The following is a 24,402-nucleotide window of genomic DNA, read 5'->3' as shown; positions in this document are numbered from 1 at the left end:
GATTGGTTCTGCTGCAGAGCACGGCCTTGCCCTGTTTAATCCAAATTAAATTGGATCCAACTGTCACTTTTTTCCTGAGGAGAAGCAGCTTTGCTCCCTGAGGGCAGTTTGACTCCCCTGTTCCTCCCACTGAGCCCCTTGTGCTGGAAGGCTCCACATGAGGAGGGAGCCATCGTCCCATGTGGCTCCTCAGCAGCACTTGGGATCATCCATAACATCAGCTCCTGCCCCATCAGTCAGTCAGGTGCCTTCTCAAATGAAATGATGAGAGCTCTGTTCAGCTCAGAGTCGCTGGAGTAAATCAGGGCCGTGGATGTGCTGATTGAGAGGCTGGAGGTTTTCCAGACTTCATCTCCAGGATGAATCAGGGAGGATTTATTTGCCCTTTCATTCCCTGACAGCAATTTCTTCCCATCATGGCACAGGTTAGAACAATCACAGGCTATTGGGGAGATATTAAGATTAATGATTTTATGTGTAAACTAGTTTTCCTCACTCAGAACATTAGGGGATAACAAAATGAAGAAGCTCTTTGAGGAGATGAGACCTCAGAGGTCTTGCCTGTCTTCAAAAGAGGAATGGAGGTGGTTTGCAGGAGGACTGAGGGTCTGAAGCAACTTGTAAATGGTTGTGGTTTAGTAGCTTCAGAAGGACAAGGCCCTTGGGGTCATGGAGAAGTACCTGCAGCACAAGGAGGTTGTGGCTTAAAGGTGTCAGAGAACATTGGGGCTCTTCAGATGAGGAGACCTGAAATATTGGTAACCCTTTAATGCCGTTTGTTCAGTGGCTTCTGCCACCCAGTGCTGATGGTTTCTGTGCAGACTGCCCTTAGAGATAAGAAAACTTGATATTAAATACCAGAGAAGCCTTGTTGTTGATATGATTTGAATTATTAAAGAGCTTTTTAATGATTTGCTGTAGGCAAATTAGTCCAGGTGTCTATTTTATCTGTGCTGATCGTCTGACCTTGTGCTATCAGGCCTGTGTTTGCTGACTGGATAAATGTGAGGTGGAATCCAGTCAGAGATCCGTGAGGCTGCTCAGTTTTCAGTGTCAGAGGAGGAAAAGGCTCCTGTTCCTTGTGCTGGACAACTGGAGTGTTTGTCTTGCTGTGGATCTTTAACAGAGACAGGTCCCATCCTTCTCACCTCAGCAGAGCAAGGGAGGGCAGAGCTGTGCACGGAACTTCTTTGCTCAGAGTGTGAATTTTTAGTGTAATTACCTTAAAAAACCAGGCTCTAGGTATGAATGAGTTATGGATCACGTTTGGATTTAGCTTTTTGGTGCTACCTGGTAGCCAAAGACCAGCTGAGATCTCGACAGAACAAAACATTGCCAAGGGCTCATCCCAGGAAAAAATAAAGTAAATAAAGTTGTGTTAAAAATGTGAAAAGGGAGAAAGGAAAAAGAAAGGACTATAGAGAAATAACGTGCCCTTGTACATGGTTTGTAACATCTCTTTTTGGTCTGTTTTCTGCTGCCTTTTTCCTTGTCTCTGTCTATCAAGGCACTCTCCTAAATAAACTCTCAGGGGCAGTTCAGGAAGGCTGTGGAAATGAACTGTTGCCTACAGCAGGAGCACAGCTCTGATTGACTTTGGGAAGATAAGGATCAGAGCCCCTGTGTGAGTTCAATTCATACAATTATGTGAAGGAGAACGAATCACTGGGGAAAGCAAGCTAACTGAGAGCTCTTCTGAGCTGGGGTTTGCAGATTGGGCCGAAGGAAATGAGGTGTCCAGGCTCCATTAAAATATAACTGCAGCTGCAGCATCACTCTCCCAATCTTCTCTGATAGACAGCTCAGGAAAAGCTCGCTGTGGTTGATAACCTTGAACACTCAGAGCCCCACTGTCGGCCTCAGCAGAACGTGGAAGCCACAGAAGCCACTTCCCTGCCATTGGTCCCGTGGGGTGTGTGACAGCAGAACTCCTCCCAGGTGGGGGGATAGGGAGCACTACAGTAACTGCTAACAGCATCATTTCCCACAAAACCCATTGGAATCCGCTGTTCAGGGACCTGCAAACGGCCTTAAAGAGCTGCTGCCATCGCAGGAGCCCCCTGAGTGCTGTTCAGTGGAGCACTTAAACATCTGCACCTTCCTTTAACTGTTCTCCAGGACACTCCTGAGGAGCTGCTGGGCCTGATGGTTGTGCTTCCCCTGGGCAGCACAGGAGGAGGGGCAGGAGCAGCCAGATGCTCCCTGGGCTGGGCTCTCACACTAAGCCTTGCTCCGTAATTGCTCAGATATGAGCCTGTGCAGACGCTCCTGCCGTGGTTTCCCCTCCTCCTTTGTGCGTTTAGATCAGCAGAATATCAGGCCATGCTTTATCTGCAGTTTATGTAGGTTATGGCACAGCCTCCTGCAACAGCACTGGGCTTCAGCTCTGCTTCCTAAAAAACTGGCAGAAGTTTGGCTAAATTCTGGGAGTCCAACCAGGGCAATGGCATTGCCAGTGCCAGATTTACTGATGCCTTTGTCTCCAAAGCTGCTCCAAACAGCCATGGGTTTGTGTCACCAAAGGGGAGAGCCAAAAACCTGCCAGGAACTTTTACTCCAGTTGTGAGCAGCAACCTGGAGCTGCAGTGGTTAAACACTTTTTTTTACCACCTTTAATCACTGCAAATCAGTGACTCCACAGAGGATTGTATGATTTAAATCCCATCTCCCCACCCCTGTAACCGAGATAAAAATTAAGGTTTCAAGTGATGTTTGAAAAAAGTCTACTATAAAATTCCACAGAAAATGTTTCACAGCTGCTCAGAATTTAAGGACAGTTAATGCTTCCAGATGCAACTGAGAAAAATCTCATTTACCTGATTTTGAACCAGTGCACCACTGCAGTTAATGAGCTGTGAGCTCTTAAGTCACTTGAAAATTGTACTTAGTGATCAATTCTAGAGAAGGCCAATCCCAGCTGCAGCAGAGATTCCTGGTGTTCCTGTGGTCAAACAGGATCCCAGTGCAACCAACAGCCACCCCTGGGGCGCTGGGTGGGTTGGGAAAGGGCTCCTTCCAGCTCCAGTCCCACATCCCTGTGTGCATATCCACTGTGATGCTTTGTAGGATGGTGAGATGGTCACAAAGGTGTGCCCCAGTGACTCCTCCTGTTCCCATCAGGGTCCATCAGCTGTGTGGGGATGTTGCAGAACATCTCAGCTGCTTATCCCAACAATTTCAGGAATTTCACTGTGCTGTGTCCTCAGTCTTGTTTTCAAGGTTGCAGCACAAAGCAAAAGGAGTTGCCTGATTTGAACTCAAAGAAGATGCTCCTTTATCACTCGATGTCCCAGATTGTCAGTGGCAATAGGGCGAGTTTATGCCCTCTCTCTGGTTCCAATTCCATGACCTACTTCCAGTTTTAACCCTTTCATGAAACCAGTGGCCCAAACTGTTGGTCTCTTCTCAGCCTTCCTTCAGTAGCTCAGAGTCCTCCTGGGGCAGGGCTGTGAGCAGCTCGTGGGAACACATTGGTGGGTCTGTGCTCTTCATCCCAAGGCCATGTCCAGTGTTGGTTCATGGGTGAAAATACCCTCAAATGGGGGTATTTTATAGAATAAGAGAATATTATGATAGAATATAGAACACGATGATTTAAGTGAGGAATGAAAAGTGGATTTAGCTGGAATCCTGCATCCCACAGCTGAGCGAGTTATTTACTCTTCAGGGGACTGAAATATTTTACTGTTGGGCAGCCAAGGGGAAGTAACAGAGCAGAAGTTTAGTTGGGTATGAAATGTGTCCTCTTACACAGCACTGCTGAACTGTTACCCAAATGAGAGCTAACAATGGCCTTCCCCTCCTGTTTTCCAAGTGGCCAGTCTCAGTCCCTGATTCTGAGCAAACTGGGGGTGTTTTTGTCTTCAGTGAGGAGTAGATACAAATATGTTTTGAAGGCAATTAGAGTGTTTTTATTTTTGCTCACAATAAACTGCAAGCACAATAAAATTGCTGGCACGAGGTTGAAGGTTATTTACTAAGATTATATGCCACATGTGATTAATCTCCCCCCCACTTTTTACTCTTTTATTGGCAAAATTTTAAATATCCACGGGGATCTCTGCAGAATTCTGTGGGGTCAGATTAAAAACACTGCTCATGGGTGGCTGTGTGTGCAGAACACACTGCCCTAACTAGGTGCTTCTGGCTGCTCTCAGGTAACTGCATCTCCCTCCAGGATTCCCAGCAACAGCAGCTTCCCTGGAATCCTGCAGGTCAGCACATCTCAGAGGAGAGGGTGGCTGTTTAAAGCCATTTCCCCCTGCAGTTCTCCAGCAGCTCAGCTCTAGAAAGATAACAAATGACAGCAAAGTGCCAAACAGGGCTGCAGGGAACACGAGGCCTGTTATTCCCCAGTGGAAAGGAACATGTTAAACATGGATTTCCTGCCCCTCTGAGCTGCTGGGGTGCTGCTGGGGTGCTGCTCTGTCCTTCTCCACGGCCACGTGTCCCCACCACCCTCCCTTCTGCCAGCACTGTGTCTGCACAAGAGCTGGCTCTGTGATCCTGCACAAACGCTGCAGGAAGCTGAGGAGATGATGGAACAGGGGCCTTGCTCTGCACCCTCTGACACTGTTCAGTGGTTGTTTCCTAAAGACAATGTCACGGTGCCAGGCAAGCTGGAAGCCAACATTTTGTGGCCACCCTTGTCCTCAGTGTCCTTTTCTCTGGCAAGAGTTGAGTGAATCTTTACTGCAACAGAGAGGAGTTCCCCATGCCTGCAGTTTTAAGGTTAGCACAGACAAGATGGTAATTATTGCTCTGTAGCTCTGCTGGAGAAAAAGCCAGGAGGAAATTTCCCATTAACATTACAAACAAATACAGGAGGAGGTGATGAATAAATCCTTCCACCCTGTGACTTCTCCATGATCAAAAGACACTTGTCTGATCCCAACATCTAATTGCCACATGATTAAAAGTGTATGAGCTCTCATGAACATGGAAAGGACTGTGTACAGCAGCACAAGGACTTGATTTAAATGCAGGATTAGCAGCTTCACCCTGAAACACAAGATCAACAGGGCAGGGGGCCAAGGGATGGACTCGAGTTTTTGCACCAAAGCAACTTATTTGTGAAACTATGTTGGTCATTTTTCACCTTTAGACAAGGGGGAAGTTTGAAGCTTTTCTGTAAATTTTTTGGGAGGGTCTTGGATATATCTGAGAAGCTGGTGAGTTAAAAACTTCAAAGAGCCCCAAACCTCAGGCACATCCACGTTTTGAACAATGAACTTTGACTTACCAGGACTGTAGTTGGTCTGTAAAACATGTAAAAATTGCACACTGCCAGTGGTCATAAAGTGTAGGAAATGCTGTGCTGGTGGCTTTTGGGGTCTGATGTGAGTGTAACCACGTGCTGAGCAGATCCCACCCTGCCGTGACTTGTGTGCAGTCCCTGTGCAGAACTTCCCTGGATTCAGAAAAGACAACGGACAACAATCCCGTGGGTTCAGCTGTAAATGATGCCTTTATATTGGACCCAGTGCACACATCACAGCCCTGCTCTCTGAGGTTGCACTTCTACCACAGTACTCAGAATGCTGCTTAATTTTAAGCCTGAAAAAAATACAGTTCAGTGTTAGACCCAAACATAACTTTCTTGTCAGTTTTAATCTTAATTTCTGATTTTAAAGAAACATGAATCCCAATTTTTTTTTTAAGTATATACCAAGATTTAAGTGGTTTATTTCAGTTTGGTAGCACTGAGTTGGTTTTTTGTCCTAACTGATGGTAATGACAGCTAAATGTCAGCTTCATTTCGATCTTAGCTCAGAATATAAACAGAAAAGTAGAAAAAAAAGGAAAAGGGCCTGTTACACACTCTCTCAGTTATTTTTGCTGATGCCAAACAGTTTGGATTCTGCATGTGACTCTCAGTCCAAAAGCCGTACCGAGACACTGCTCTCATTAAATTATTCTCAGTATTTTACCTGTAATGCAGAGAAAACACTGCTATAACCTAAATGCATAAACCCCCAAAACCTGGAACTTTGTTGAAATGTAATTCCATCAAGAAAAAACCCTCACGATATTTTTTATAGAACATTTTGGATATATTTTATGTCAAAACATGATCACCAGTCAAACTAGTGACAGCTAAACCCAATACATTATTGTGACTTCTAAAATAAAAAAAAAAAAATCAGAACCAAACTAAATTTATTATAGCTCTGCCTTCATTAAACACCGTGTGTTGGTGATCTGAACACAACAAAACTCTAGTAATTCCTCAAAAGTGTCTACTAAATAGAATAAAAAGAAGAGAACAAATACCATTTAGTCTGTTACATTAGAAAATCGGATGTACGTACTCCTATTGCCTGTTAGCTCCGCCTAAGCCTTCAACTACTACAAAAATAATAATAATAATAATAATAATAACAATAATAATAATAATAATAAAAAAGGGAACTCATTGTTCAAAGTCAAAAACATTCAGATCAGTTGATACAACATTACAGTACAGTCAACTAACATCCTTCAGGGTCTCCTTCTGCCAGGTCCGAGTCCTCCGAGCGGGCTCACAAACCCCGTCACTGCAGGTCCCAAACTGGCCTTGGCTCGGGAGCGGGGCCACCCAGCCTCTCCCTCCCCTGTCAGCACTGAGTTAGAACAGCAGTAAGGTGAGCACAAGAACTAAAAAAAAAAAAAAAAGGAAACCAATATAAAATACGGGAGGGTGGGAAGGCGGGTGGAGCTGCCGTTCGCCGCGATACGCTGTACGGAACACTCCTGCCACGCCCCCCACCCCACGCTCTGCCACGCCCCAGCAAAGGCAAAAATACAAAAGTCTTCGACTCGTGGTTTTTGCAGAATAAAGCAAAAAAGTCTTTGTGCTCCTTACTACCAGAAGCAAAATATCCTCTGAGTTACCACATGTAATAGCTTCTGGATGTGTCCACCTGGGTGGGCTTGGTCTCCGCAGAGCCGTCCTTGTCCTTTTCGCTGTCCCCTTCCCAGAGGTTAATAAGGGGAGGGTAGAGCTCGTTCAGGGGGATCGAGGAGGTCTTTTGCATATATTTTTTCAGTGAGTGGTGGTAGTTTTTTCTCTTGAACCTTTTTGCAATATAAACGGAGACGGAGGCGAGGCTGATGACGGCGAACATGGAGCCCATCACCGCCGCCAGGGCCGTGCTGGTCTCCTGGTCGGAGATGTCCAGCGCGAAGGCCGCGTTCTTCGTCGTGACGTTGACGCACGACCTCTGCGTCTGCTGGTGGATGTTGGACACCGTCAGGCACACCTCGTAGTCCGTGGAGGGCTGGAGGTGCGTGAGGTTGTACTCGTGGACATCCACCGGGACCCTGGCGGTGTACGTGATGTGGGGGTTGTCGATCTTCATGGTGGCCGACGACCATTTCAGGTTGGAGGTCATGACGTTGGAATTGACCTTCCAGGAGACCAGGATGGAATGTGACTCGGCTTGCTTGACGTAGATTTTCAGGACCTGGGTGCCGTCCAGGAGCGTCCCGTTCACGCGGATGGTGGCGACCCTGGTGTCAGCCCCTTCTATGTTCTGAGCGACACAGGTGTATCTCCCGGAGTCTTCCACCTGGATGTTGGAGATTTCCAAGGTGCCCTCACTGCTCAGCTTGTATTTGTCAGAGAGGCTTTCCACGGTGACTTTATTGCCCAGAGGGGTGACCCAGTAAATCTCTGGCTCCGGCTCCGCCATGGCCCGACAATCCAAAAACACCGTCATGCCGATGTCCAGGTTGAGGTGATTGGGGAAGGTCTCGTGGGAGATCATTGGAAGACACTGCTCGTTGGAATCCTGTATTAGCACTTCCTTCACCTGCTGGCCCCGGTACTCGGGGGGCATGGCACAGAACATGGAGAGGGGCTCCATGAAGCGGATGTTGGTTTTGTTGGAGTTGATCCAGTGGATGACGCAGTCGCAGCGGAGGGGGTTGCTGTGGATGCTGATCTCTCGCAGGTTTGGGAGGGACTCCACGGTCTTTTGGTAGACTGCGTTCAAGGCGTTGTTGTTGAGCATCAGGCTCTCCAGGGCGGGCACGTTGCGGAACGCCGAGCGGTGGATGTAGGACAGCTTTGGGTTGTTGGTGGCCTCCAGCTTTGTGAGCTCAGGCAGGTTGTCCAGAGCGTACCTGTCGACAGAAACCAGCTCGCCCATGTTGTTGATCCCGAGCTCTTTCAACCTGAGCATGTTTTTAAAATCCCCTTCTTGGATTTTATGAATTGGGTTTTTGTTGAGATCCAGGAATTTTAAATTCGGAACTTTCTCAAGTGCAAGCTGAGGAACTTTTACCAATTTGTTGTCATAGAAGGAAAGACTTTCAAGACTATCCAAGCCTACCAAGGCATTGCCAGGAATGTCTGTGAGGTACATCCCTGCCAAAACCAGACTCCTTAAATTTGAGAGTGGCCTGAAATTCATATCCAGTATTCCAATCACCGGGTTTTCTCCAATCATGAGAATCTCTAAGTTGGGAGTCGAATCAAACCAACGGCTGTCAATGACCTTTAATTTGTTGGAGTTGAGGTGCAATCTCAGCAGGTTCTTCAGGCCAGAGAATGCATTTGCAGAGATGCTGCTGATCTGGTTGTGATTTATGTAGAGCTCCTGGAGGTTGCAGAGGTCCTGCAGGCAGTAGTCGGTCATCTCCGTGATCTGGTTCTCCTCCAGGTGCAAAGTGGTGAGCTGGGTGAGATTTGAGAGCCCCACATCTCTGATGCTTGTGAAGTTATTTTGTGAAAAATCCAACTCTGTTAAATTAAAGAGCTGCTGCAGCTCGTCCGTGGTCTTTGCAATGTTGTTGCTCTGCAGCAGCAGGACTTGGGTGTCGCTGGAGAGGTTGCTGGGGATCTTTGTCAGCCGGAGGTCGTTGCAGTCGACCGTCGTGGCTTCCCTGTACGTGGACTGTGGTGTGAACCAGGGCCTGATTTCACAGACACAGAGCTGGGGACATTCACTGCTCTGCATGGAAGACTCAGTCAATGAATTCAGTAACAATTCCAGCACCACGTGGCACACAGTTAAAACAGCTCTCACCTTTGCCATGCTGGCCAGAGAGGGAGTTCAGCTCCCCAGCTCCCTAAAATCCCACCACAGGGAGAGGCTGATCCCGTAGCAGGCAGAAAATGTAAAGCTTGAGGTGTAAGGTGAAAGGCTTGGACATCCAGAAGGTGAAAGATGACTGGCTGAGTTTAGAGAAGAGGAGCAACGCTCTGAAGACCCTCGGCTTCCCCTCTGTGCTCCAGAATCTTCTGCAAATCAGTGTCTGAAGATGTTCCTGAAAACAGATTAGGGTATATGTTATGCTCAGCTCATACACAGTTCATCTATTATTTAGTTTCTTCAAGCTTTGAAGAAAAATACCTGAAAACAATCATGATTTAACACCAATCTCTTACACAAATCCCGCTCTGGACCCGTAAGTTATGCAGGGTTTGGAACTCCCTCCTTGGTGTTGCATGGGAAATATCTGAGTGAATTATCTCAAGCTAAACCTTTGGGATAGCTGTCTGTTTGGCTCTGCAGCAGTTGTCTGAGTGGTTTGGGAAGTGCTGAGGGAGGAGGGTGTGCTGGGGAGCACAGTCCCCAGGGAGTCAGTGCCAGGGCTGTCCCCGAGCTTGGATTTCAGGAATTAAGGCTCAGGAAGCTGTTGGTTTGTAAGTTTGAAGCTAAATGCATATGAACTTTGCCAAAATTCATCCCAGTTAATCAAATCAGTTCCAGATAACAGCTTAGATTTAATCCAGCTCAGCACCAAACAATAACAGTAAATTTGATTAAATGAATGTAGTGCCCTTATTTGAGCTGTTTGTACTGCACTGGGATCATATGGACTGGTCACCACAACTCCTGATTGCTGTGTAAACCGCACTTTAATATCTGCTTAGCCTGAAGTTCTTCATGCAAGAGCCCATTTAAATTAACCCACCAGTGTCCAGGTACCTCAGATCATCTGGGGTGTCGAGGGGCTTTAAACACAGAATCCAGGAAAACCCCTCAGTAAAGTCTTTCTCATTCTCATTTACTGGGAAATTGCTCTGGTGACTGCAGTGGAGACTTCTCAAAATAAAGTTTTGTCTTTTTATGTAAGTAAAGCAAACAGGGATAAATAAAACATCCCTGGCAGGGTCCAAGGCCAGGCTGGACAGGGCTTGAAGCAACCTGGACTAGTGGAAGGTGTCCCTGCCCCTGGGGGTGACACCAGATGATCCTGAAGGTCCCTTCCAACCCAAACCACTCTGTGATTCTGGGATATCTGAGGGAACACAACAGTGAGAAACGGGAATGGCAGAAAGCAGGAAAATGCATCTTGGTCAATTAAAGTGCAGTGAAGCCTCAACTGAGTCACAGCCCACAAAAAGTAGTACTATATAAAATAACAAAACTAAATACAGCTTTTAAAAATAGGTTTAAAACAGTCATGTGGATAGAGGTGACAGGAATGCCATTTGTACTACACTCTTCCCCATCTGATCTGCATATTAAATAATGAAATGAGAGTGGTTTATTTCAGATTGTGATACAGTGCTGTAGGTAGAACCACCAAACACCACTTGCACATTTATTCTTACACTGTTATTCTTTATTCTGGTTGTGCTTTGGGGGAAGGGAGGGAGGAATGGGAGGCAGAAAGGATTTGACCCTGTGGAGTCAGATTTTCTCTGAGACTTGAATGAGAGGCTTTGCTGGAGAGGGGAAAACACGCTGTAAAACCAACACTCCTTCCCTAATAACTTTCAACTGATGGAAGAATTGACTGAGACATTGACTGCATTAAAGAATCAAAGCCTAACGGGATGGAAATAGTTGGGAATGTGTTACCAGGAGTGGTGGAGCCTGGAACAAAGCGAGCTGTGCTGACTGAGGGATGTTTCCCTCAACAGCAACACATTTGTAGCTGAGCCGACCCAGGCAGTTGTAGGAAAATTGATGAAAGCTGGGGGTTAATTGATTTAATTGCAGACCTTTCAAATGGCAGCATTTGCCAGTTCATAGTGCAGAGTTTTCACCCAGTGAGGATCTTGGGCAGGTCCAGGAGGTGCCCCCAGAGCCTCTCCTGGACCTGGTTCCTCCGTGGGTGAAGAGAGGAGTCCGTGCCTGACACACCTGAGGGCTCTAATGATGCTCTCCTGCTGATTTAGCCCTGCTGGATCTATAGGAATCATATCATACTCTGAAAAATCAAACTGCCTGAAAAGGACTTCAAAGATTCTTTTAAAATATGTCAGAGCATGTCTAGATGGTGCAAAAAAAAAAAAAAAATCCAATTCGATCCTTTCTTTGTTGAATATTTATATCCTCTTACTTGCACGTGGCAGTTATTGTTCATCTGTGGTAAGAAGGCATTTCTGGGTTTACTGAACAGAGCTCTGGGTTTATGATCACTGCAAATATATCATTTTACAAGTTACAGCAACTCCCTCTCTTCTCCAGCTATTTTCTCCTGCAAATGGATTTAATTTTCTTTAACTGCAAATGCTGTTTAGAACGACCTGCACATTGCTGTCTCCAGCCTCCCCCAGCCCAGGGCAGCTGGGATGAGCCTATAAATGAAAATCCAGGGTAATCACAGAGTAAGTTCCAACAGCTCCACGTGTTCCAGTCCATCAGTGCTGTGCTGGTGTGAGGGACACTCCAAGTCCTGGACCTTTTCTTCAGCTCCTTCTGATGTGTAAAACCTCATCCCTCGCTCTGAGCAGAGCTAAAGAGGCAGCAGAGAGGTCACCAAAACTGTCCCTCTGCCCCTGGATCCTCAGCTTTCCAGTCTGGCCAGACCCCTCTGCACAATGAATGTCTGAGGGAATAAAACAGCCCCAGGTTTTCTGCTGCAGGACTGTGGTGCTGCAAGGTTGGACTCCTCTCAGGGTCTGAGGTCCTGTCTAGAATTGTAATGATGACAGGAAACAGCCTCAGGTTGTGCCAGGAGAGGTTTAGATGGGATATCAGGAAAATTTCCTCACTGAAAACGTTGTCCAGCCCTGGCACAGCTGCCCAGGGCAGGGGTGGAGTCGCCAGCCCTGGAGGAGTCCAGAAAATGTGGGGATGTGGCACTGGAGGACATGGGTTAGTGGAGAACAAGGTGGTGCTGGTTGGACTGGGTGATCTGAGAGGTCTTTTCCAACTCTACTGTTGCCATGCTAATCACATCTTTTCATAAAAACTAGACGAGTTACGTCTGTAGGAATATTTTTTGTGTGTGGATAAGCTGGAGGACAACCAGGCTTTGAAAACAACATCTGACAGCGAGCAGTTCCAAACAGTCACCAGGGAATAATCACCAGCCCATCTGGATAAACCAGGGCTGGCTCCTGGGAAAGTGCCCAGCTCCCACTGGAACTGGTGAGAGGGAATGGAGAACAACAGGAGTGCTGAAGGCCAGGGAATGTTTCCTAAAGGAACGCTGGAAGGGGCAGAGCAGCAGCTCTGGGCTCTCGGGGTCAGAGGCAAATATCTGTCCTCTAAATGTCCTCCCTCAGCACAGTCCTAGCACAGATTTGGCTGGGATTTTTTCTGAAAATGGTGTTTAATATTAACACGTGGCTGATGGCACTGCTTTTAATTCTGTCTTAAAAATGTCTTTTGAAAATGGTGGGTGAGGAAACTTCCCCTGAACAGGAGGGGGTGTTACAGCTCCTTTCAGGAGACACCAAGTGTGTGAAGGAAAGGTTTTAGTATTCTCTGCCTTCCCTCTCATTTGTTAAATTCCTATTTTCTAGTGTTGCAGCCCCCAACAGCAGTTGTAACAGCTGGTAACTTGATAGCAGCAGAAATAATGGCTAATTTTATGTGAGAGATACGGAGGGAATTATTTTACCCAGAGCTCAGTAAATGCATTTTCCATGGCACCTCCCAGGACCCAGGGCAGTCAGAAACCACATTTCTGTCACCAGCAAAGCCACAGCAGCTGACTGGGATATTGGCTTGTTCCTGCTCCCTGGGGACAGAAACGAGCACCACTCCTGTCTCCCATCCTGGAGATGCCATGGAGAGGTTTGTCCAAGAATCCCTTCTCCCCCAAGGTTCTGAAAAATTGGTTGATAGTGAGAATTTGTTTGGCCCAAGATTACGAGGGTGGGTGTCAGGTCCTTCATTGCAGCTTCCCTTGGGAAGAGGGGTGTACTCCAGCCACAGCCTGGCTGGTGGCTCTGGAAGGGTTTGTTTGGTTGGTTGGGTGATCCAAAGAAAAAGAACATTCCAAAGCCCCCAGAGCAGCGAGAGGAGAATATGAAGGGACAAGCATGAAATAAACTGTTCATTAAAAGTGTTCCCAGTTAACCTGCCAGCTAAAAAGAACAGTTATTAAGCACTTTTGCTTGGTAGTAGGAAGACAAAGTGTTGTCACTTCTCTGACAACTGTATATTAATGGTCACTGTTAAAAATCACTGAAGAGAGAAACAACATTGTTTGCACTTGGATATCTGGGTGTCTGCTTTGGAACAGTGATGCTGCCACAGGAAATCTTCCCTCTCCTCACTGAAGTGGGTCATTCTTGCAAGACTTCTTTTCTACTGCAGCAGCATCACCCAGGCTTTGGTCAGGAGCCATCTGCACTGGATGTGCTGAGGGAAAAGTTGGAGGGATCAGATCCACAAAGAAAATTACCTCGGGCTAAGACAAGCAATTTATTCTGCCGTTGCTGCGAGCCAGGAGCACACACTGATCCCAGTTCCTCCCATCTCTCCACAGAAACATTTTCCCAGATTTCTCCATCGGAGCTAGTCTGTTGGAAAATTGTCTGTGCTAATGTTCTGCTAATGACTGGTGCAGGCTGTGCATTCCCATTCCAGCCTTTGGGAACTGCTGCCATACCAACACCTCCCCATCCATCAGCTTGGGAAAACCTGTGCTGGGCTGCTGCAGCCTGGATCCAGGGGGTCCTGGGGGAATGCAGGTTAGACAGCCCAGGGGTAACAACTGCTGGAGCTTCAGGGAGAACCAGGAACACCGAATTCAGACTGGGATCAACACAAGGTGTTGTTCCAGGCTCTGCTCGGGGGGCCCAGCCACAGGCACAAACTGATGCCCAGGAAGTTCCACCTGAACATGAGGAAGAACTTCTTTGCTGGGCAGGAACAGGTTGCCCAGAGGGGGTGTCCTCACTGGGGACATTCCAGAACCATCTGGACACGGTTTGGAGCCGTGTGCTCTGGGCTGGCCCTGCCGGAGCAGGGAGGTGGGACCAGATGGGACACGGTGTCCCTTCCAACCTGACCCTTCCTGTGGTTCTGTGGAAGGAAGGACCTGTTAGAGGGGGGACACTGGGAGAGGCTGGGCTGGGAAGGATCTGGGCTGAAGGTCTGAGGACACTGGGAGCAACTCTGGAGATGGACTGGGACATAACGAGCCCAGGCTGGGATCACTCAGTGAAGGCAGGGAAGGCTGGGATCACTGCAGGCAGGGGAAGGCAGCTGGACAAGCTCAAGGACAGGATGTTGTGTGCATGTGGTGGTAAAACAGGCCCTGCTTTGCTTTGAGCTCCAGCAGAGACTCTGCAGTTCTGTACCCCCCGTTTTGTGTAGAGAAATCAGGGATTGGTGTTTCAGGTGCTCCAGGTGAGCAAAGCACCTTCAGGGCTTTGGGAGGGAGAGGCACTGAAAGAGGGGCACCACCAAATCACAGGGTGAGCACAGCACTAAACCTGCTCTCAGATGCTGTGTTACTAAAATCAGCCTCACTCCAAGAGCATCAGTGACCTTGGGCAGCCTAGAGAAAGAGGACTTGGAGTTTAAATCCAGGATATTTACAGCTAACCTATGGAATGGGCTCCTTTCCCAGGGATTAAATTTCCAAGTGCACTCCTGTCTATTTAGACAAATATTGAGCAATTGTGCTTGATAGGAAGCCTTTTCTATTGAGGTTTTTAAAGTCTCCGATGCCATCAGGAAATCAGCTGTTTCCAGGTCTGAACTGGGTAAAATACAGACAAATCAAGCTGCAAATTATGTCAGTTGAAAGAGCTTCCAAAATCTGGATGTGGGAGCTCGGTCTTAAAAGGAAATACGAAAACAAGGGCCTGTAGGACATGTAATGGTGGTGTAGAGCCTCAAGACACATCCCTGGGGATTTATAATATTTAAGGCTTGGGGGTTTTTTTACCTGCAAATAATGCCTTCTTTTTCTTGTTGTCTGTACATACAGTCCATCAAAACAAAGTCAGTGTTTAATTTTAGGGAAAGCTCTGGTGAGAAGGTGATTTGCTGTATCCCAAGACAACCTTAGACTGCTTTATCTGTGTTCTTTTGAGAACTACTACTCTTATCTCCCCCAAAGAACTGCAAAGAGCATCCTATTCATAACAACGCCTGCCCCGCAGACACAGCATATTAAATCCTGAAAATGTGTAATTTATTGGGCTTTATTCTTCAGCCTCGCATCTGATACAATGTTTTTCATTAAAATACTGAAGTAAATTTGCAGGAGAGGGGGGAAAAAAGGTTTTCATTCATAGCCTGCTCTGGAGCAGAAGGGGCTGGATCCCCTGCAGGGGGATTGATGGCCCGTCAAATCCCCCTCAGAACTGCAACCCAGCTTCTGTCATCTGCTTGGAAATCTCCCTGATTGCCATTAACCAGTCACACAGAAACTTCAGGGATAAGAGGTGCCTGCCAACCTGGGGGCTGTCAAATTAGAGAGGCTGCTTGGCTCTTGCTGCAGGAAAGAGAAAACTCATAAAGCCGTTTCAAAGCCCCGAGAACCTGAAAGGAGAGATGTGTTTGTACAGCAGGAATATCCTGACATTGGGAACCCAGCTCATCATCCACTTCCTTACAATGTTTATCCTCCTAAAATGGTTTGATTTGGGGAATATCTGGGCTGTTCTGCTGCCCAGGGCTCGTTCCATGCCCTGTTCAGTATTCAGGCAGTAGCAAAGCTTTGATTTCTTTCATGGGGAAGAGTCAGATCTGTGATTATTGTCCTCATTCCATGGAATTACCAGGTCAGATTGTTTGACTAGAGCACCATTCCCCAGAGTCAACCAATTCCACTGCCAGGTTAAAAAGCCAGTTTCCTGAGGCCTTCCTGGCAGCTCTTCCCTCCTGCTCTGACCTGCAGGGGATGGAGAACTCTCCTTTTCCACCTCTGTGTGCTCTGACCCATCCCCAGCCTTTTGTGTGTTTTACATGCAGGGGAGAATTCAAACCCAACTGGTGTTAGCTTGGACAGCATCTAAAATTCACAGAGTATAACTAGTTTTGGAAGACTTATTCCAACTATTTTTGGCATTTAGTATCTGCTGGTTGAAGAACGAAAGAGGACCCAGACTAGGAAATACTGCTGCAGCTTCTGATCAGATAATCAATATATTTCTAACATAATAATCACATAATCAAGAAATTAACTCTTGGCATGCTTGAGATGTCATAACCACATGGAAGGATCTTGAACATCCCGAGGCCACCAAGCCCCCGAGGATTCCATACAGAACAGCTCAATCTCTGCTTCCTAATACCTATCAAAATCAGCACGGTTCAAAGAAAATAAATAAATTTTAAAAAAAAGTGAAATAGCTCTGAAAGAGGAACGAGGGCATGAAGAGATTGGGTTGGACTTTGGAGTAGAATTCCCTTTTTGGGAGCCAGGGCCAGCGGAAGGGAAGCGTTAATGATAAGGAAATGAGGAAATAAGGAGCACACGAGAAATACTTTTCAGCAGGAGGAAGAGGGATGCCAGAACTCCCCAGGATTTTCACAAAGTTACAGAAAATCCTCTTCCTCCCTTTCTGCTGACTGGCTTCTGGCAGTGTGTGATTATTTTGCTTCCCACACAGTTCTAGATCAAACTCCAGTTTTCTGAGTCAGTCAGGATCCCCCACAGTCGGGAAAGACCCCGTGTGTGCAGAGCTGTTACTACCACAAAGGGTGCCAAAACCCTCTGCTGGGAACGGGAGCTGAGCAATAAAACCCAGCCTGAGTCAGGATCTGGGTGGGTATTTATGAAATCAACTTAATACTGGTGGCTGCAGGGAATGCATAAGGCCTGTTATTAAAAATTACATGTGCACAGAGCTTCAACTGCTTATCTTCAATCAGGAAAAAGTTCTTTTTCTGGGCCTTGTTACACTCTTATTTTGATAATTCTGTTTCCTGTGGCTGTGTTAACTTTTCAATTATTAGTGATTAGGTATTAAACTGTATTTTACTATTAGCCCAGATCTGTATCTACACAGTTTCTACATGTAGTGTGCTGACAGCCCTCAGAATAAAACAGGCTGTTATTGATTTTTTTTCCTAAGAGTTTTATGCTTACAAAATCAAATTCTCTATTTTTGAGCTATATTTGGATATAAATGTTAATAAACCCATAGACTGAGTTGAAAGGTCTGATATGGACGACTGTGAACACACCACTGACAGAGTAAATGGATTTAGCAGGGGAGGTGCTGAGATCTGATATAAAGGCTGTCAGCACCAAGGGAAAGATCTGGAGCTCAAATGAGTGGAGAAGGGAGAGAATTAATTCCATTCAGCAGCCACAGGTTTGGGGTTGGACCTTCTCAGTCAGCTGGAATGGTGGGAATATTCACAGCCCTCATTTAGTTATTTCTGTTTATCCCAACTGTCACCTAAATTTTGATAACTAACGTTGTTTCAGGCAGAAAACAGATGTCAGTCTTGCTTTGGGAAGTTCATGAGGTTAAGAAAGAGAGAAAATACCTCCTATTTAATGTATTGGATGTTTAAGAACAGCCCTATAAACTGTGCCTTCACCTTCAGCCCTCAGTCTGCTCAGGGTCAGCTCAGCAGGTTTGCCAGGGGTGGGTTATTTCATCAGTGCTTAAAACTGCTGCCCACTGCAGGGAACATAGGAGAGGTTTTTCCTCTTAAAATTTCAAGTTATTGATGCTTTAGAGATAAAATGTTTCTCTAATTACAGCAATTCTTTTGGGCACAGTAATGTTTAATGTGCATAAACCAGACTCATTGCAAAAGGGGCAGAGAGAGAAAGGCAGTGAACTTCCAAAGAATCCCAGGATGGGCTGGGTCGGAAGGGACCTTCAAGCTCATCCAGTTCCACCCTGCCATGGGCAGGGACACCTTCCACTAGCCCAGGTTGCTGAGCTGGTTTTACTCAGTGCTTAAAAACTGTGATGAAACCATTTTAAGGATCTATTTTCAAGCAGCAGTTTAAAAACTTTTCTTTTTTTGCAACTGGTTGTTCCTCTGTGGCTGAAATAAGTTATTTTTCAATGCATTTACAGGGCACTGCAATGCCCATTAGAGTGGTGGAGCTCTGGAATTGCCAATATTTACTCTGCTTCTTTTACAATGATGGATCATTTGTAATTTAAAAATGTAGCAAGGCTAATCAGTGGCTCATCTGCATCCCAGTAATTACATGCAAGGTATGAATTTACTTGGTACTTCTGGACTTGCTTAATCAAATAAATGATGTGATGCATGAAATAACAGAAAATGTAGCAACGATAAACATCTTCAAATTACAAAAGGACAATCCAAGCTTCGACTGCTATTTTATAAAAAAAAATGTAAAATGTGGTTCTACCAAATTCTGGACAAGTGAGAGCATTGAGGAGTGTCCTGCAGATCCAGCGTGGAGGAGGAACCCAGGGCACATCTCCCTGGGCTCCAGGGCTTCTCCAGGCCCTGGATCTTGTCTTTCAGAGCTCCCCAGGCACTGGGGGGACATTCACCCCCAGCGCTGCAGGAACCAGCCAGGAGAACCTGCCAGCGACCTGGATGGGGCTTGGCTTCCAAAAGCACTTGGTTCTGCTGCTCTAATCAGAGCTGACAGATGCATGAATTGCTGGAATCACCAGAGTTAGTTAAATTAAATAGCTGGAAACGAGTTGCTGACTGACAACCTCTCAGATTTCCAACTAAAACCCCAAAGTAAGCTTTGCCCCTGTGTTAAACCACTTCAGGTTGAGGAGTGGCTGGGAAAATACTGCCCAGGGTGAGCACTGGGGACTGAAGGGCAGCACCTCAGGACAGGGAATTATTGAGCAAGACTGTTGTGCCCAATAAAATAAGGGAAAGAGCTGTTTCTCCATGACACTTTTATAACTTCTGTGCATTCTCAGTACTGCACCCTGTTAAATTTTTCAAGCCCATTACTTGCAATTGCTTTGCCTTCTTCTGTTAGTTAAAAAGGAAAGAAAAAGGTAATACACCACTGCAAATACTTGATCTTTAGAAACTGTGCTCCAGGTAAAAACCAGGGCCTGCTCTGTTAATAATTCAGTCAGATGGAAAGTCGAGAAAACGCTGGCTTGTATCACCACATTAAGGTCTTATGAATAGAGGGTGAACCTGGAAAAACATTTTGCAGTAGAATTTAAGGGCAGAGACTAATTTTGTTCCCACTGATGCCACAGACTTGTCCTGCCTTCCTCAGGAGGAGAATTAGGCCAAACCAAAATAGGCCAGTCCAGTATTTTCCTTCAGTGCCATATGCAGAGAAATGAAAGAGGACGTCTAAAGAGCCAAACCAAATTTGAATAAAGTTGCAGGGTTTGAAGCAGCAGAGAATAAGAGAATGGGGTTCAGGAGAACTTTCAGGTGGGGACCTCTCAGCCCTGCATGGAGGAGTGTTCTGCTCTGACCTTATGGAGCCCATTAGTGAAGGACTTAATTACTCAGCTACAGGAAAAGAGGGAGGCTGGGAAGGTCTTTGAATAACTCAGCACATCTGCAGGGACTGGTTCTTGGCCAAGGTGTCCCATGGGGTCTCTGTGCAGAATTTAAGCCCTCCCAGCCTCAGGGAGGCACCACTAGCTACCAGTTTGTGACAGACCAAAAAAAACCAGTTCCTAAGCCAACTCCACGATTTCCTTTGCTCTTGCCCATCTTTCTTCCCATGGTGGCCACGTTAATTGTAGAGACAGAACAAACAAAATATGGATGTTTTTGCAGTGGCCTTGCTCGGATTTCTGTCCTGCTAGAGCAGATGTGGGGTCTGGCTCCTTTCCTTCCCACCTCTTTGCTCTCCCAGGAGCCCCACAGGCACTGCCAGCCCTCATAACACAGACAAACCACCCCAGCTCCAGAGTCCCCTTGTGTGCAGAGCTCACAACTTATTTTTAAGAAGGATGTGTTCGAGGCACGACCCTGGTAACGACTTAACTGCTCTCACAATTCCTGGGAGCATCCTGCATCTCCATGATGGCAATTCCAGCTGGGAGGAGACGCAGAAATCGGGGGTGGAGAGGCTGAAAGGCAGGTTCCCTGTCCATCAGCCTCGTGCAAACAAGAGAGAGGAGCAGGGAGGGATCTCTGCGCTTCCCAAAAACTTTACATAGATTTTCTTCAGTTCCCTGTCTACAAAATGTCTGCCAGGAAAAAAAAATCTGGAGCTTGGCAGGATGAAGCCTCACACGTGTATTGTTCGTGTAGCTATGGTAACCTACAAATGCCACCAGTGTTTCCATTTCATACACAAATGAGGGGACAGCTGTGGGGACCACATGTCTGCCAGTGGAATAATATATGTGAACTAGGATGGCTTGGTCACAAAATTACAACTCATCTATATTAATCAGGCCTTCAAAGAGCGGGCACCTCCGAGGCGACAGAGCCCGGGGAGAGAGGGGGGTGATTTCTGGGAATCTTGGGCTCCTCAGTAAATATTTTCAGCGTCTTGCTACTTTGCTGGTTGAAAAAAAAAAAAAAAAAATAAAGTCAAATAAACGCTGTTAACAACCAGCACTCTTCTACGAATGTCACTGAACGCTTTTCCTTTGGTTTTGTCTCCTTCTGGTGCCCGTGCCTGACACAAAGCCCGGCCTGGGACCAGGCATATGCTCCAAGGGGAGCCTGGGGAAGGAGCAGCTCCAGAAGAGGCAGAACTAACGTGGCACACAGCTCTGCAAACAAACCCTTTATTATTTTCATTCATCGATATCACTAGCAGGAATAAGAGCTTCAAAATAATTGATACAAAAAAATTTAAAAAAAAAATCATCTTAAAACATCGTTTAAATGAACTCGGGGAGTTTACATCATCCCTGACAACAACAAAAAAGAAACCTGCGGGCTCAGTAATGCAAATAAATCCCCTTTCCAGTAAATATGAAGCCGTGGGAGCTGCAGTACCAGCAATACTTGACCCAGGTTATGATTCATCCAAGGTGCTTTAAGTGTCCCTACAAATAAAACCATGGAGAGGGAATTTGCCGCCCGCCTTGGCAGCAGCAGCCAGGCAGCTGCAGCAGGAATCCAGCAGGAACACAGCCCATCAGGAAAAGTTTTCCCTGGCTCCTGCAGTGCCCTGATACTGGATGGGAGTGGAACAAAGGGCTGCAGAATCCCCTGGGATGGGCTGAGCCTCCCCCACCCCACCTGTGGCCATGGGCACAGCTCTGGGCACGGGGACAGCGATGGGATGAGGGGAGAGCTTGAAACGGGGCTTATTTAAAGGACCCCATTTGCTCCACGAGCTGGAACCAAATGCACAGATAGAACCATGGAATCACAGAATGGTTGGGCTGGAAGGGGCCTTAAAGCCCACCCAGTGCCACCCCTGCCATGGGCAGGGACACCTTCCACCAGCCCAGGGTGCTCCAAGCCCTGTCCAGCCTGGCCTTGGACACTCCCAGGGCTGGGGCAGCCACAGCTTCTCTGGCCAGCTGGTTTTAAACCCGGGCTCTGGCACCTCCATGGTTGTCTGAGCCCTGGTCAGACCCCTGAAGCTTCAAAAGAAGTTTCTTTCTGCAGCCCAAGTCTGGACATGCTCAGCATTATTTATGGCAGTAAAAGTTGGTTATCCTTTTATAACTGTACAACTTGATGCACAATCCTCCTTCCTTTAATAACCAGTACCGTTATTTGTGTCTGTTCCAGGTAAATGGAAAAGGACTTCACAGTCACCATAGTTAACTGGTCTGTTCAAGTCCAAAACGCCTCCTGGGAGAGATCATTTTGCAGGGACCACGTGCAAGGTCATGCAGGTAACTTTTGGCTGTCGAGGCTGAAGTTCACGGGGCAGTGATACAGGTGGCTGCAGAGCAGAGGGACGGGGGCACCGGAGGCACCAGCTGTGCCCTGCCCCGGGGGTGAGAGCCATGGGCTGAGGGGCAGGACAGTCCTGCCCTCTTCACTCCTCCCATCTGGGAAGCTCTGGGCATTGGTTTGTCTCCCTCTCAGCGTGTCTGTCTTTTAAATTACTGCAATTTCCAACTTGCAAGACTTTGGGACACACTTGGGTAGGATCCGTTGGGCAGCACTGGGACTGATGCCTCGTGTGACTTGGGTCATTGGAAGCCCTCTGGGAACCCTGGGTACATCTGAGCTATTCACCAGAAAAGGTTTATGATCTCCTTCAGAAAGATCATGTTCCTTTTATAGGGACCCTTTAAGTCCGTAAGGAAAAGACTTCAAGGTTCACAAATTAGTTTTTATTGAAGGGCTATCACGCTCTTCATTACTGGGGAGCTATCACACAGCTCCAGGACAAAAAAATAGAAGCTCCCTGTGCGTGATCTCTCACCTCTGGACAACATTATTGTCTGCTTCGAGTTTAATTCTGTTACTTTCCCTTTCATCGCCTGGTGGGAAAGGCGCCCCGAGTAACTTGGGGCAGAGCTAAAATCGCAGGCCAGCATCTGTTGTGCGGCGCCGGTGATGCTGAGCCCGAGGCACAAAGCGCCTCGTCCTCTCCCCTCCTCCTGCAGGGAGAGGGGCCGGCCCCGCGCTCAAAGGGCCCTTTGACAGGGGCGACAAAGGGGTCGGTCCCTTTGTCCGCCCGCGGCTGCGCGGGGAGAGAGCGGGGGCGAGAGACCCCAACCCCGGGGGCCGAGGGGACCGCCAGACCCCGAGCTAGAGCCCCCCAAACTCGGGGGGACAGGGACAGCCAGACCGGGGGCAGGGGACCGCCAGACCAGGGGTGAAGATCCGCGGCCGCCCCGCGCTTCTCCCCGCACCTTTTCGGTACCCGACTCCCCAAATCCCACCCCCCAGAGCGCAGGGGCGGTGCGGCCGGGCCCCGCTGGAGCATCCTTGCCGTGCCCCGCGCTCTGCCCTGCCGGTCCCGCAGCCCCAGGTGCGGAGCGGCCGCTCCGCCCGCAGCGCCCCGCGCACAAAGCCGCGGCCGCGGGAGGAGGCGGCGGAGCCGCGGCCGCGCTCACACTGCGCCTTTATGCCGCTTTCTGAAGGGCCATTGTCACACTGAAGGCTCCTTGTCTGCTCGCATTCCTGCGGGTGAATGGATGAGGCAGGACATCTGCCGGGATCCGCTCCCATTCGCATGCAAATGGGGACGCGGGCAGCGCTGCCGCACCGCCAGCCCCGCGCCCACCGCCGGCAGCCGGGCACCGATCCGCCCCCCAAACCCGCGATCCACCGCCACACCGGCCCGGGGGGCAGCGGAGCGCCCGCGGGGGAGGAGGCGGGCGATGCTGCAGCCGAACCCCGCAGCCCCGGCGCGGTCCCGGCGCGGTGCCGAGCGGCCGAAACCCCGCAGCCCGCGGGGACTCCCCCGGCAGCCCCGGGGGCACCGGGGGGCGCGTCCGCCGCCGCAAACTTTGCTCCCTCCGCGGGCTCTGCCCGGGAGATGTGCACGGCACACCCCCGCATCCCACTGCACATCCCCGCATCCCAGCGCCCATCCCGCATCCCACTGCACATCCCCGCATCCCAGCGCACATCCCCGCATCCCAGCGCACCGCACCGAATCCCAGCGCCCATCCCGCATCCCACTGCACATCCCCGCATCCCAGCGCACCGCACCGAATCCCAGCGCACATCCCTGCATCCCAGCGGAACGCACCGCATCCCAGCGCATATCACGCATCCCAGAGGAGCGCCCGCACCCGCGCAGCTCCCGCGGGTCCCGCTGCCTGCCCCGAGCCGCTCCGCACTCACCGCCGGCCGGGCGCTCCCGCGGGGCTCCCCCGGGGCTGCACATCCGCCGCTGCGCCGGGATGCGGAGAGGGGCGGCGGGTGGGTGGGTGAGTGAGCGAGTGGCCGGCCAGCTCCCGTCCCTGTGCCTGTGCCTGTGCCCGCCCGGCCGGGATTCTCCCGGATCTCTCCCGGTCTCTCCCGGGCCGGTCCCGCCCGCTCTGGAGCCGCTGTCGCGCGCACCTGGGAAGGCGCCGCGGGTCACGTGACGGGCCGAGCGCCCATTGGCTGCGCCCCGCGCCGCCACCGGCTGCGAGGGGCGGGGCTAGATGCGAACCCGCCCCCCTGGCCCCGCCCACCGGGACATGGCCCCGCCCCCCTCGAACCGTGGAGAGGATGCTGGGGTGCCCAAATTTCCAGTTGTCCATCCTTGGGTTCAGGGGAACAGCCCCTGGGGTGCCCGGATCTCCAGTTATCCATCCCTGGTCCAGGGGGAACAGCCCCTGGGGTACCCGGATCTCCAGTTGTCCATCCCTGGTCCAGGGGGAACAGCCCCTGGAGTGCCCAGATCTCCAATTGTCCATCCCTGGTTCAGGGGGAACAGCCCCTGGGGTACCTGGATCTCCAGTTG

General features: G+C 48.9%; 1 protein-coding gene across 1 annotated transcript; it reads right to left on the bottom strand.

Annotated features, from left to right (window-relative positions):
- Positions 1 to 6,753: 6,753 nt before the first annotated feature.
- On the bottom strand, positions 6,754 to 23,856 carry LRRN1 (leucine rich repeat neuronal 1). Its single transcript, XM_027907233.1, has 2 exons — positions 23,796 to 23,856; positions 6,754 to 9,252 (listed from the first exon to the last, which is right to left on the bottom strand). The coding sequence occupies exon 2, from the start codon at positions 9,018 to 9,020 to the stop codon at positions 6,870 to 6,872; it is 2,151 nt and encodes a 716-aa protein (XP_027763034.1). The 5' UTR covers positions 9,021 to 9,252; positions 23,796 to 23,856; the 3' UTR covers positions 6,754 to 6,869.
- Between the last annotated feature and the right edge of the window lie 546 nt (positions 23,857 to 24,402).

This window comes from Empidonax traillii, unplaced genomic scaffold, assembly GCF_003031625.1.
Source record: "Empidonax traillii isolate 1590-97213 ecotype Southwest subspecies unplaced genomic scaffold, ASM303162v1 scaffold1425:size110638, whole genome shotgun sequence".
Lineage (NCBI taxonomy): Eukaryota > Metazoa > Chordata > Aves > Passeriformes > Tyrannidae > Empidonax > Empidonax traillii.
Note: the sequence above shows the minus strand (reverse complement) of the source record. Positions and strands in the feature narration are given on the sequence as shown.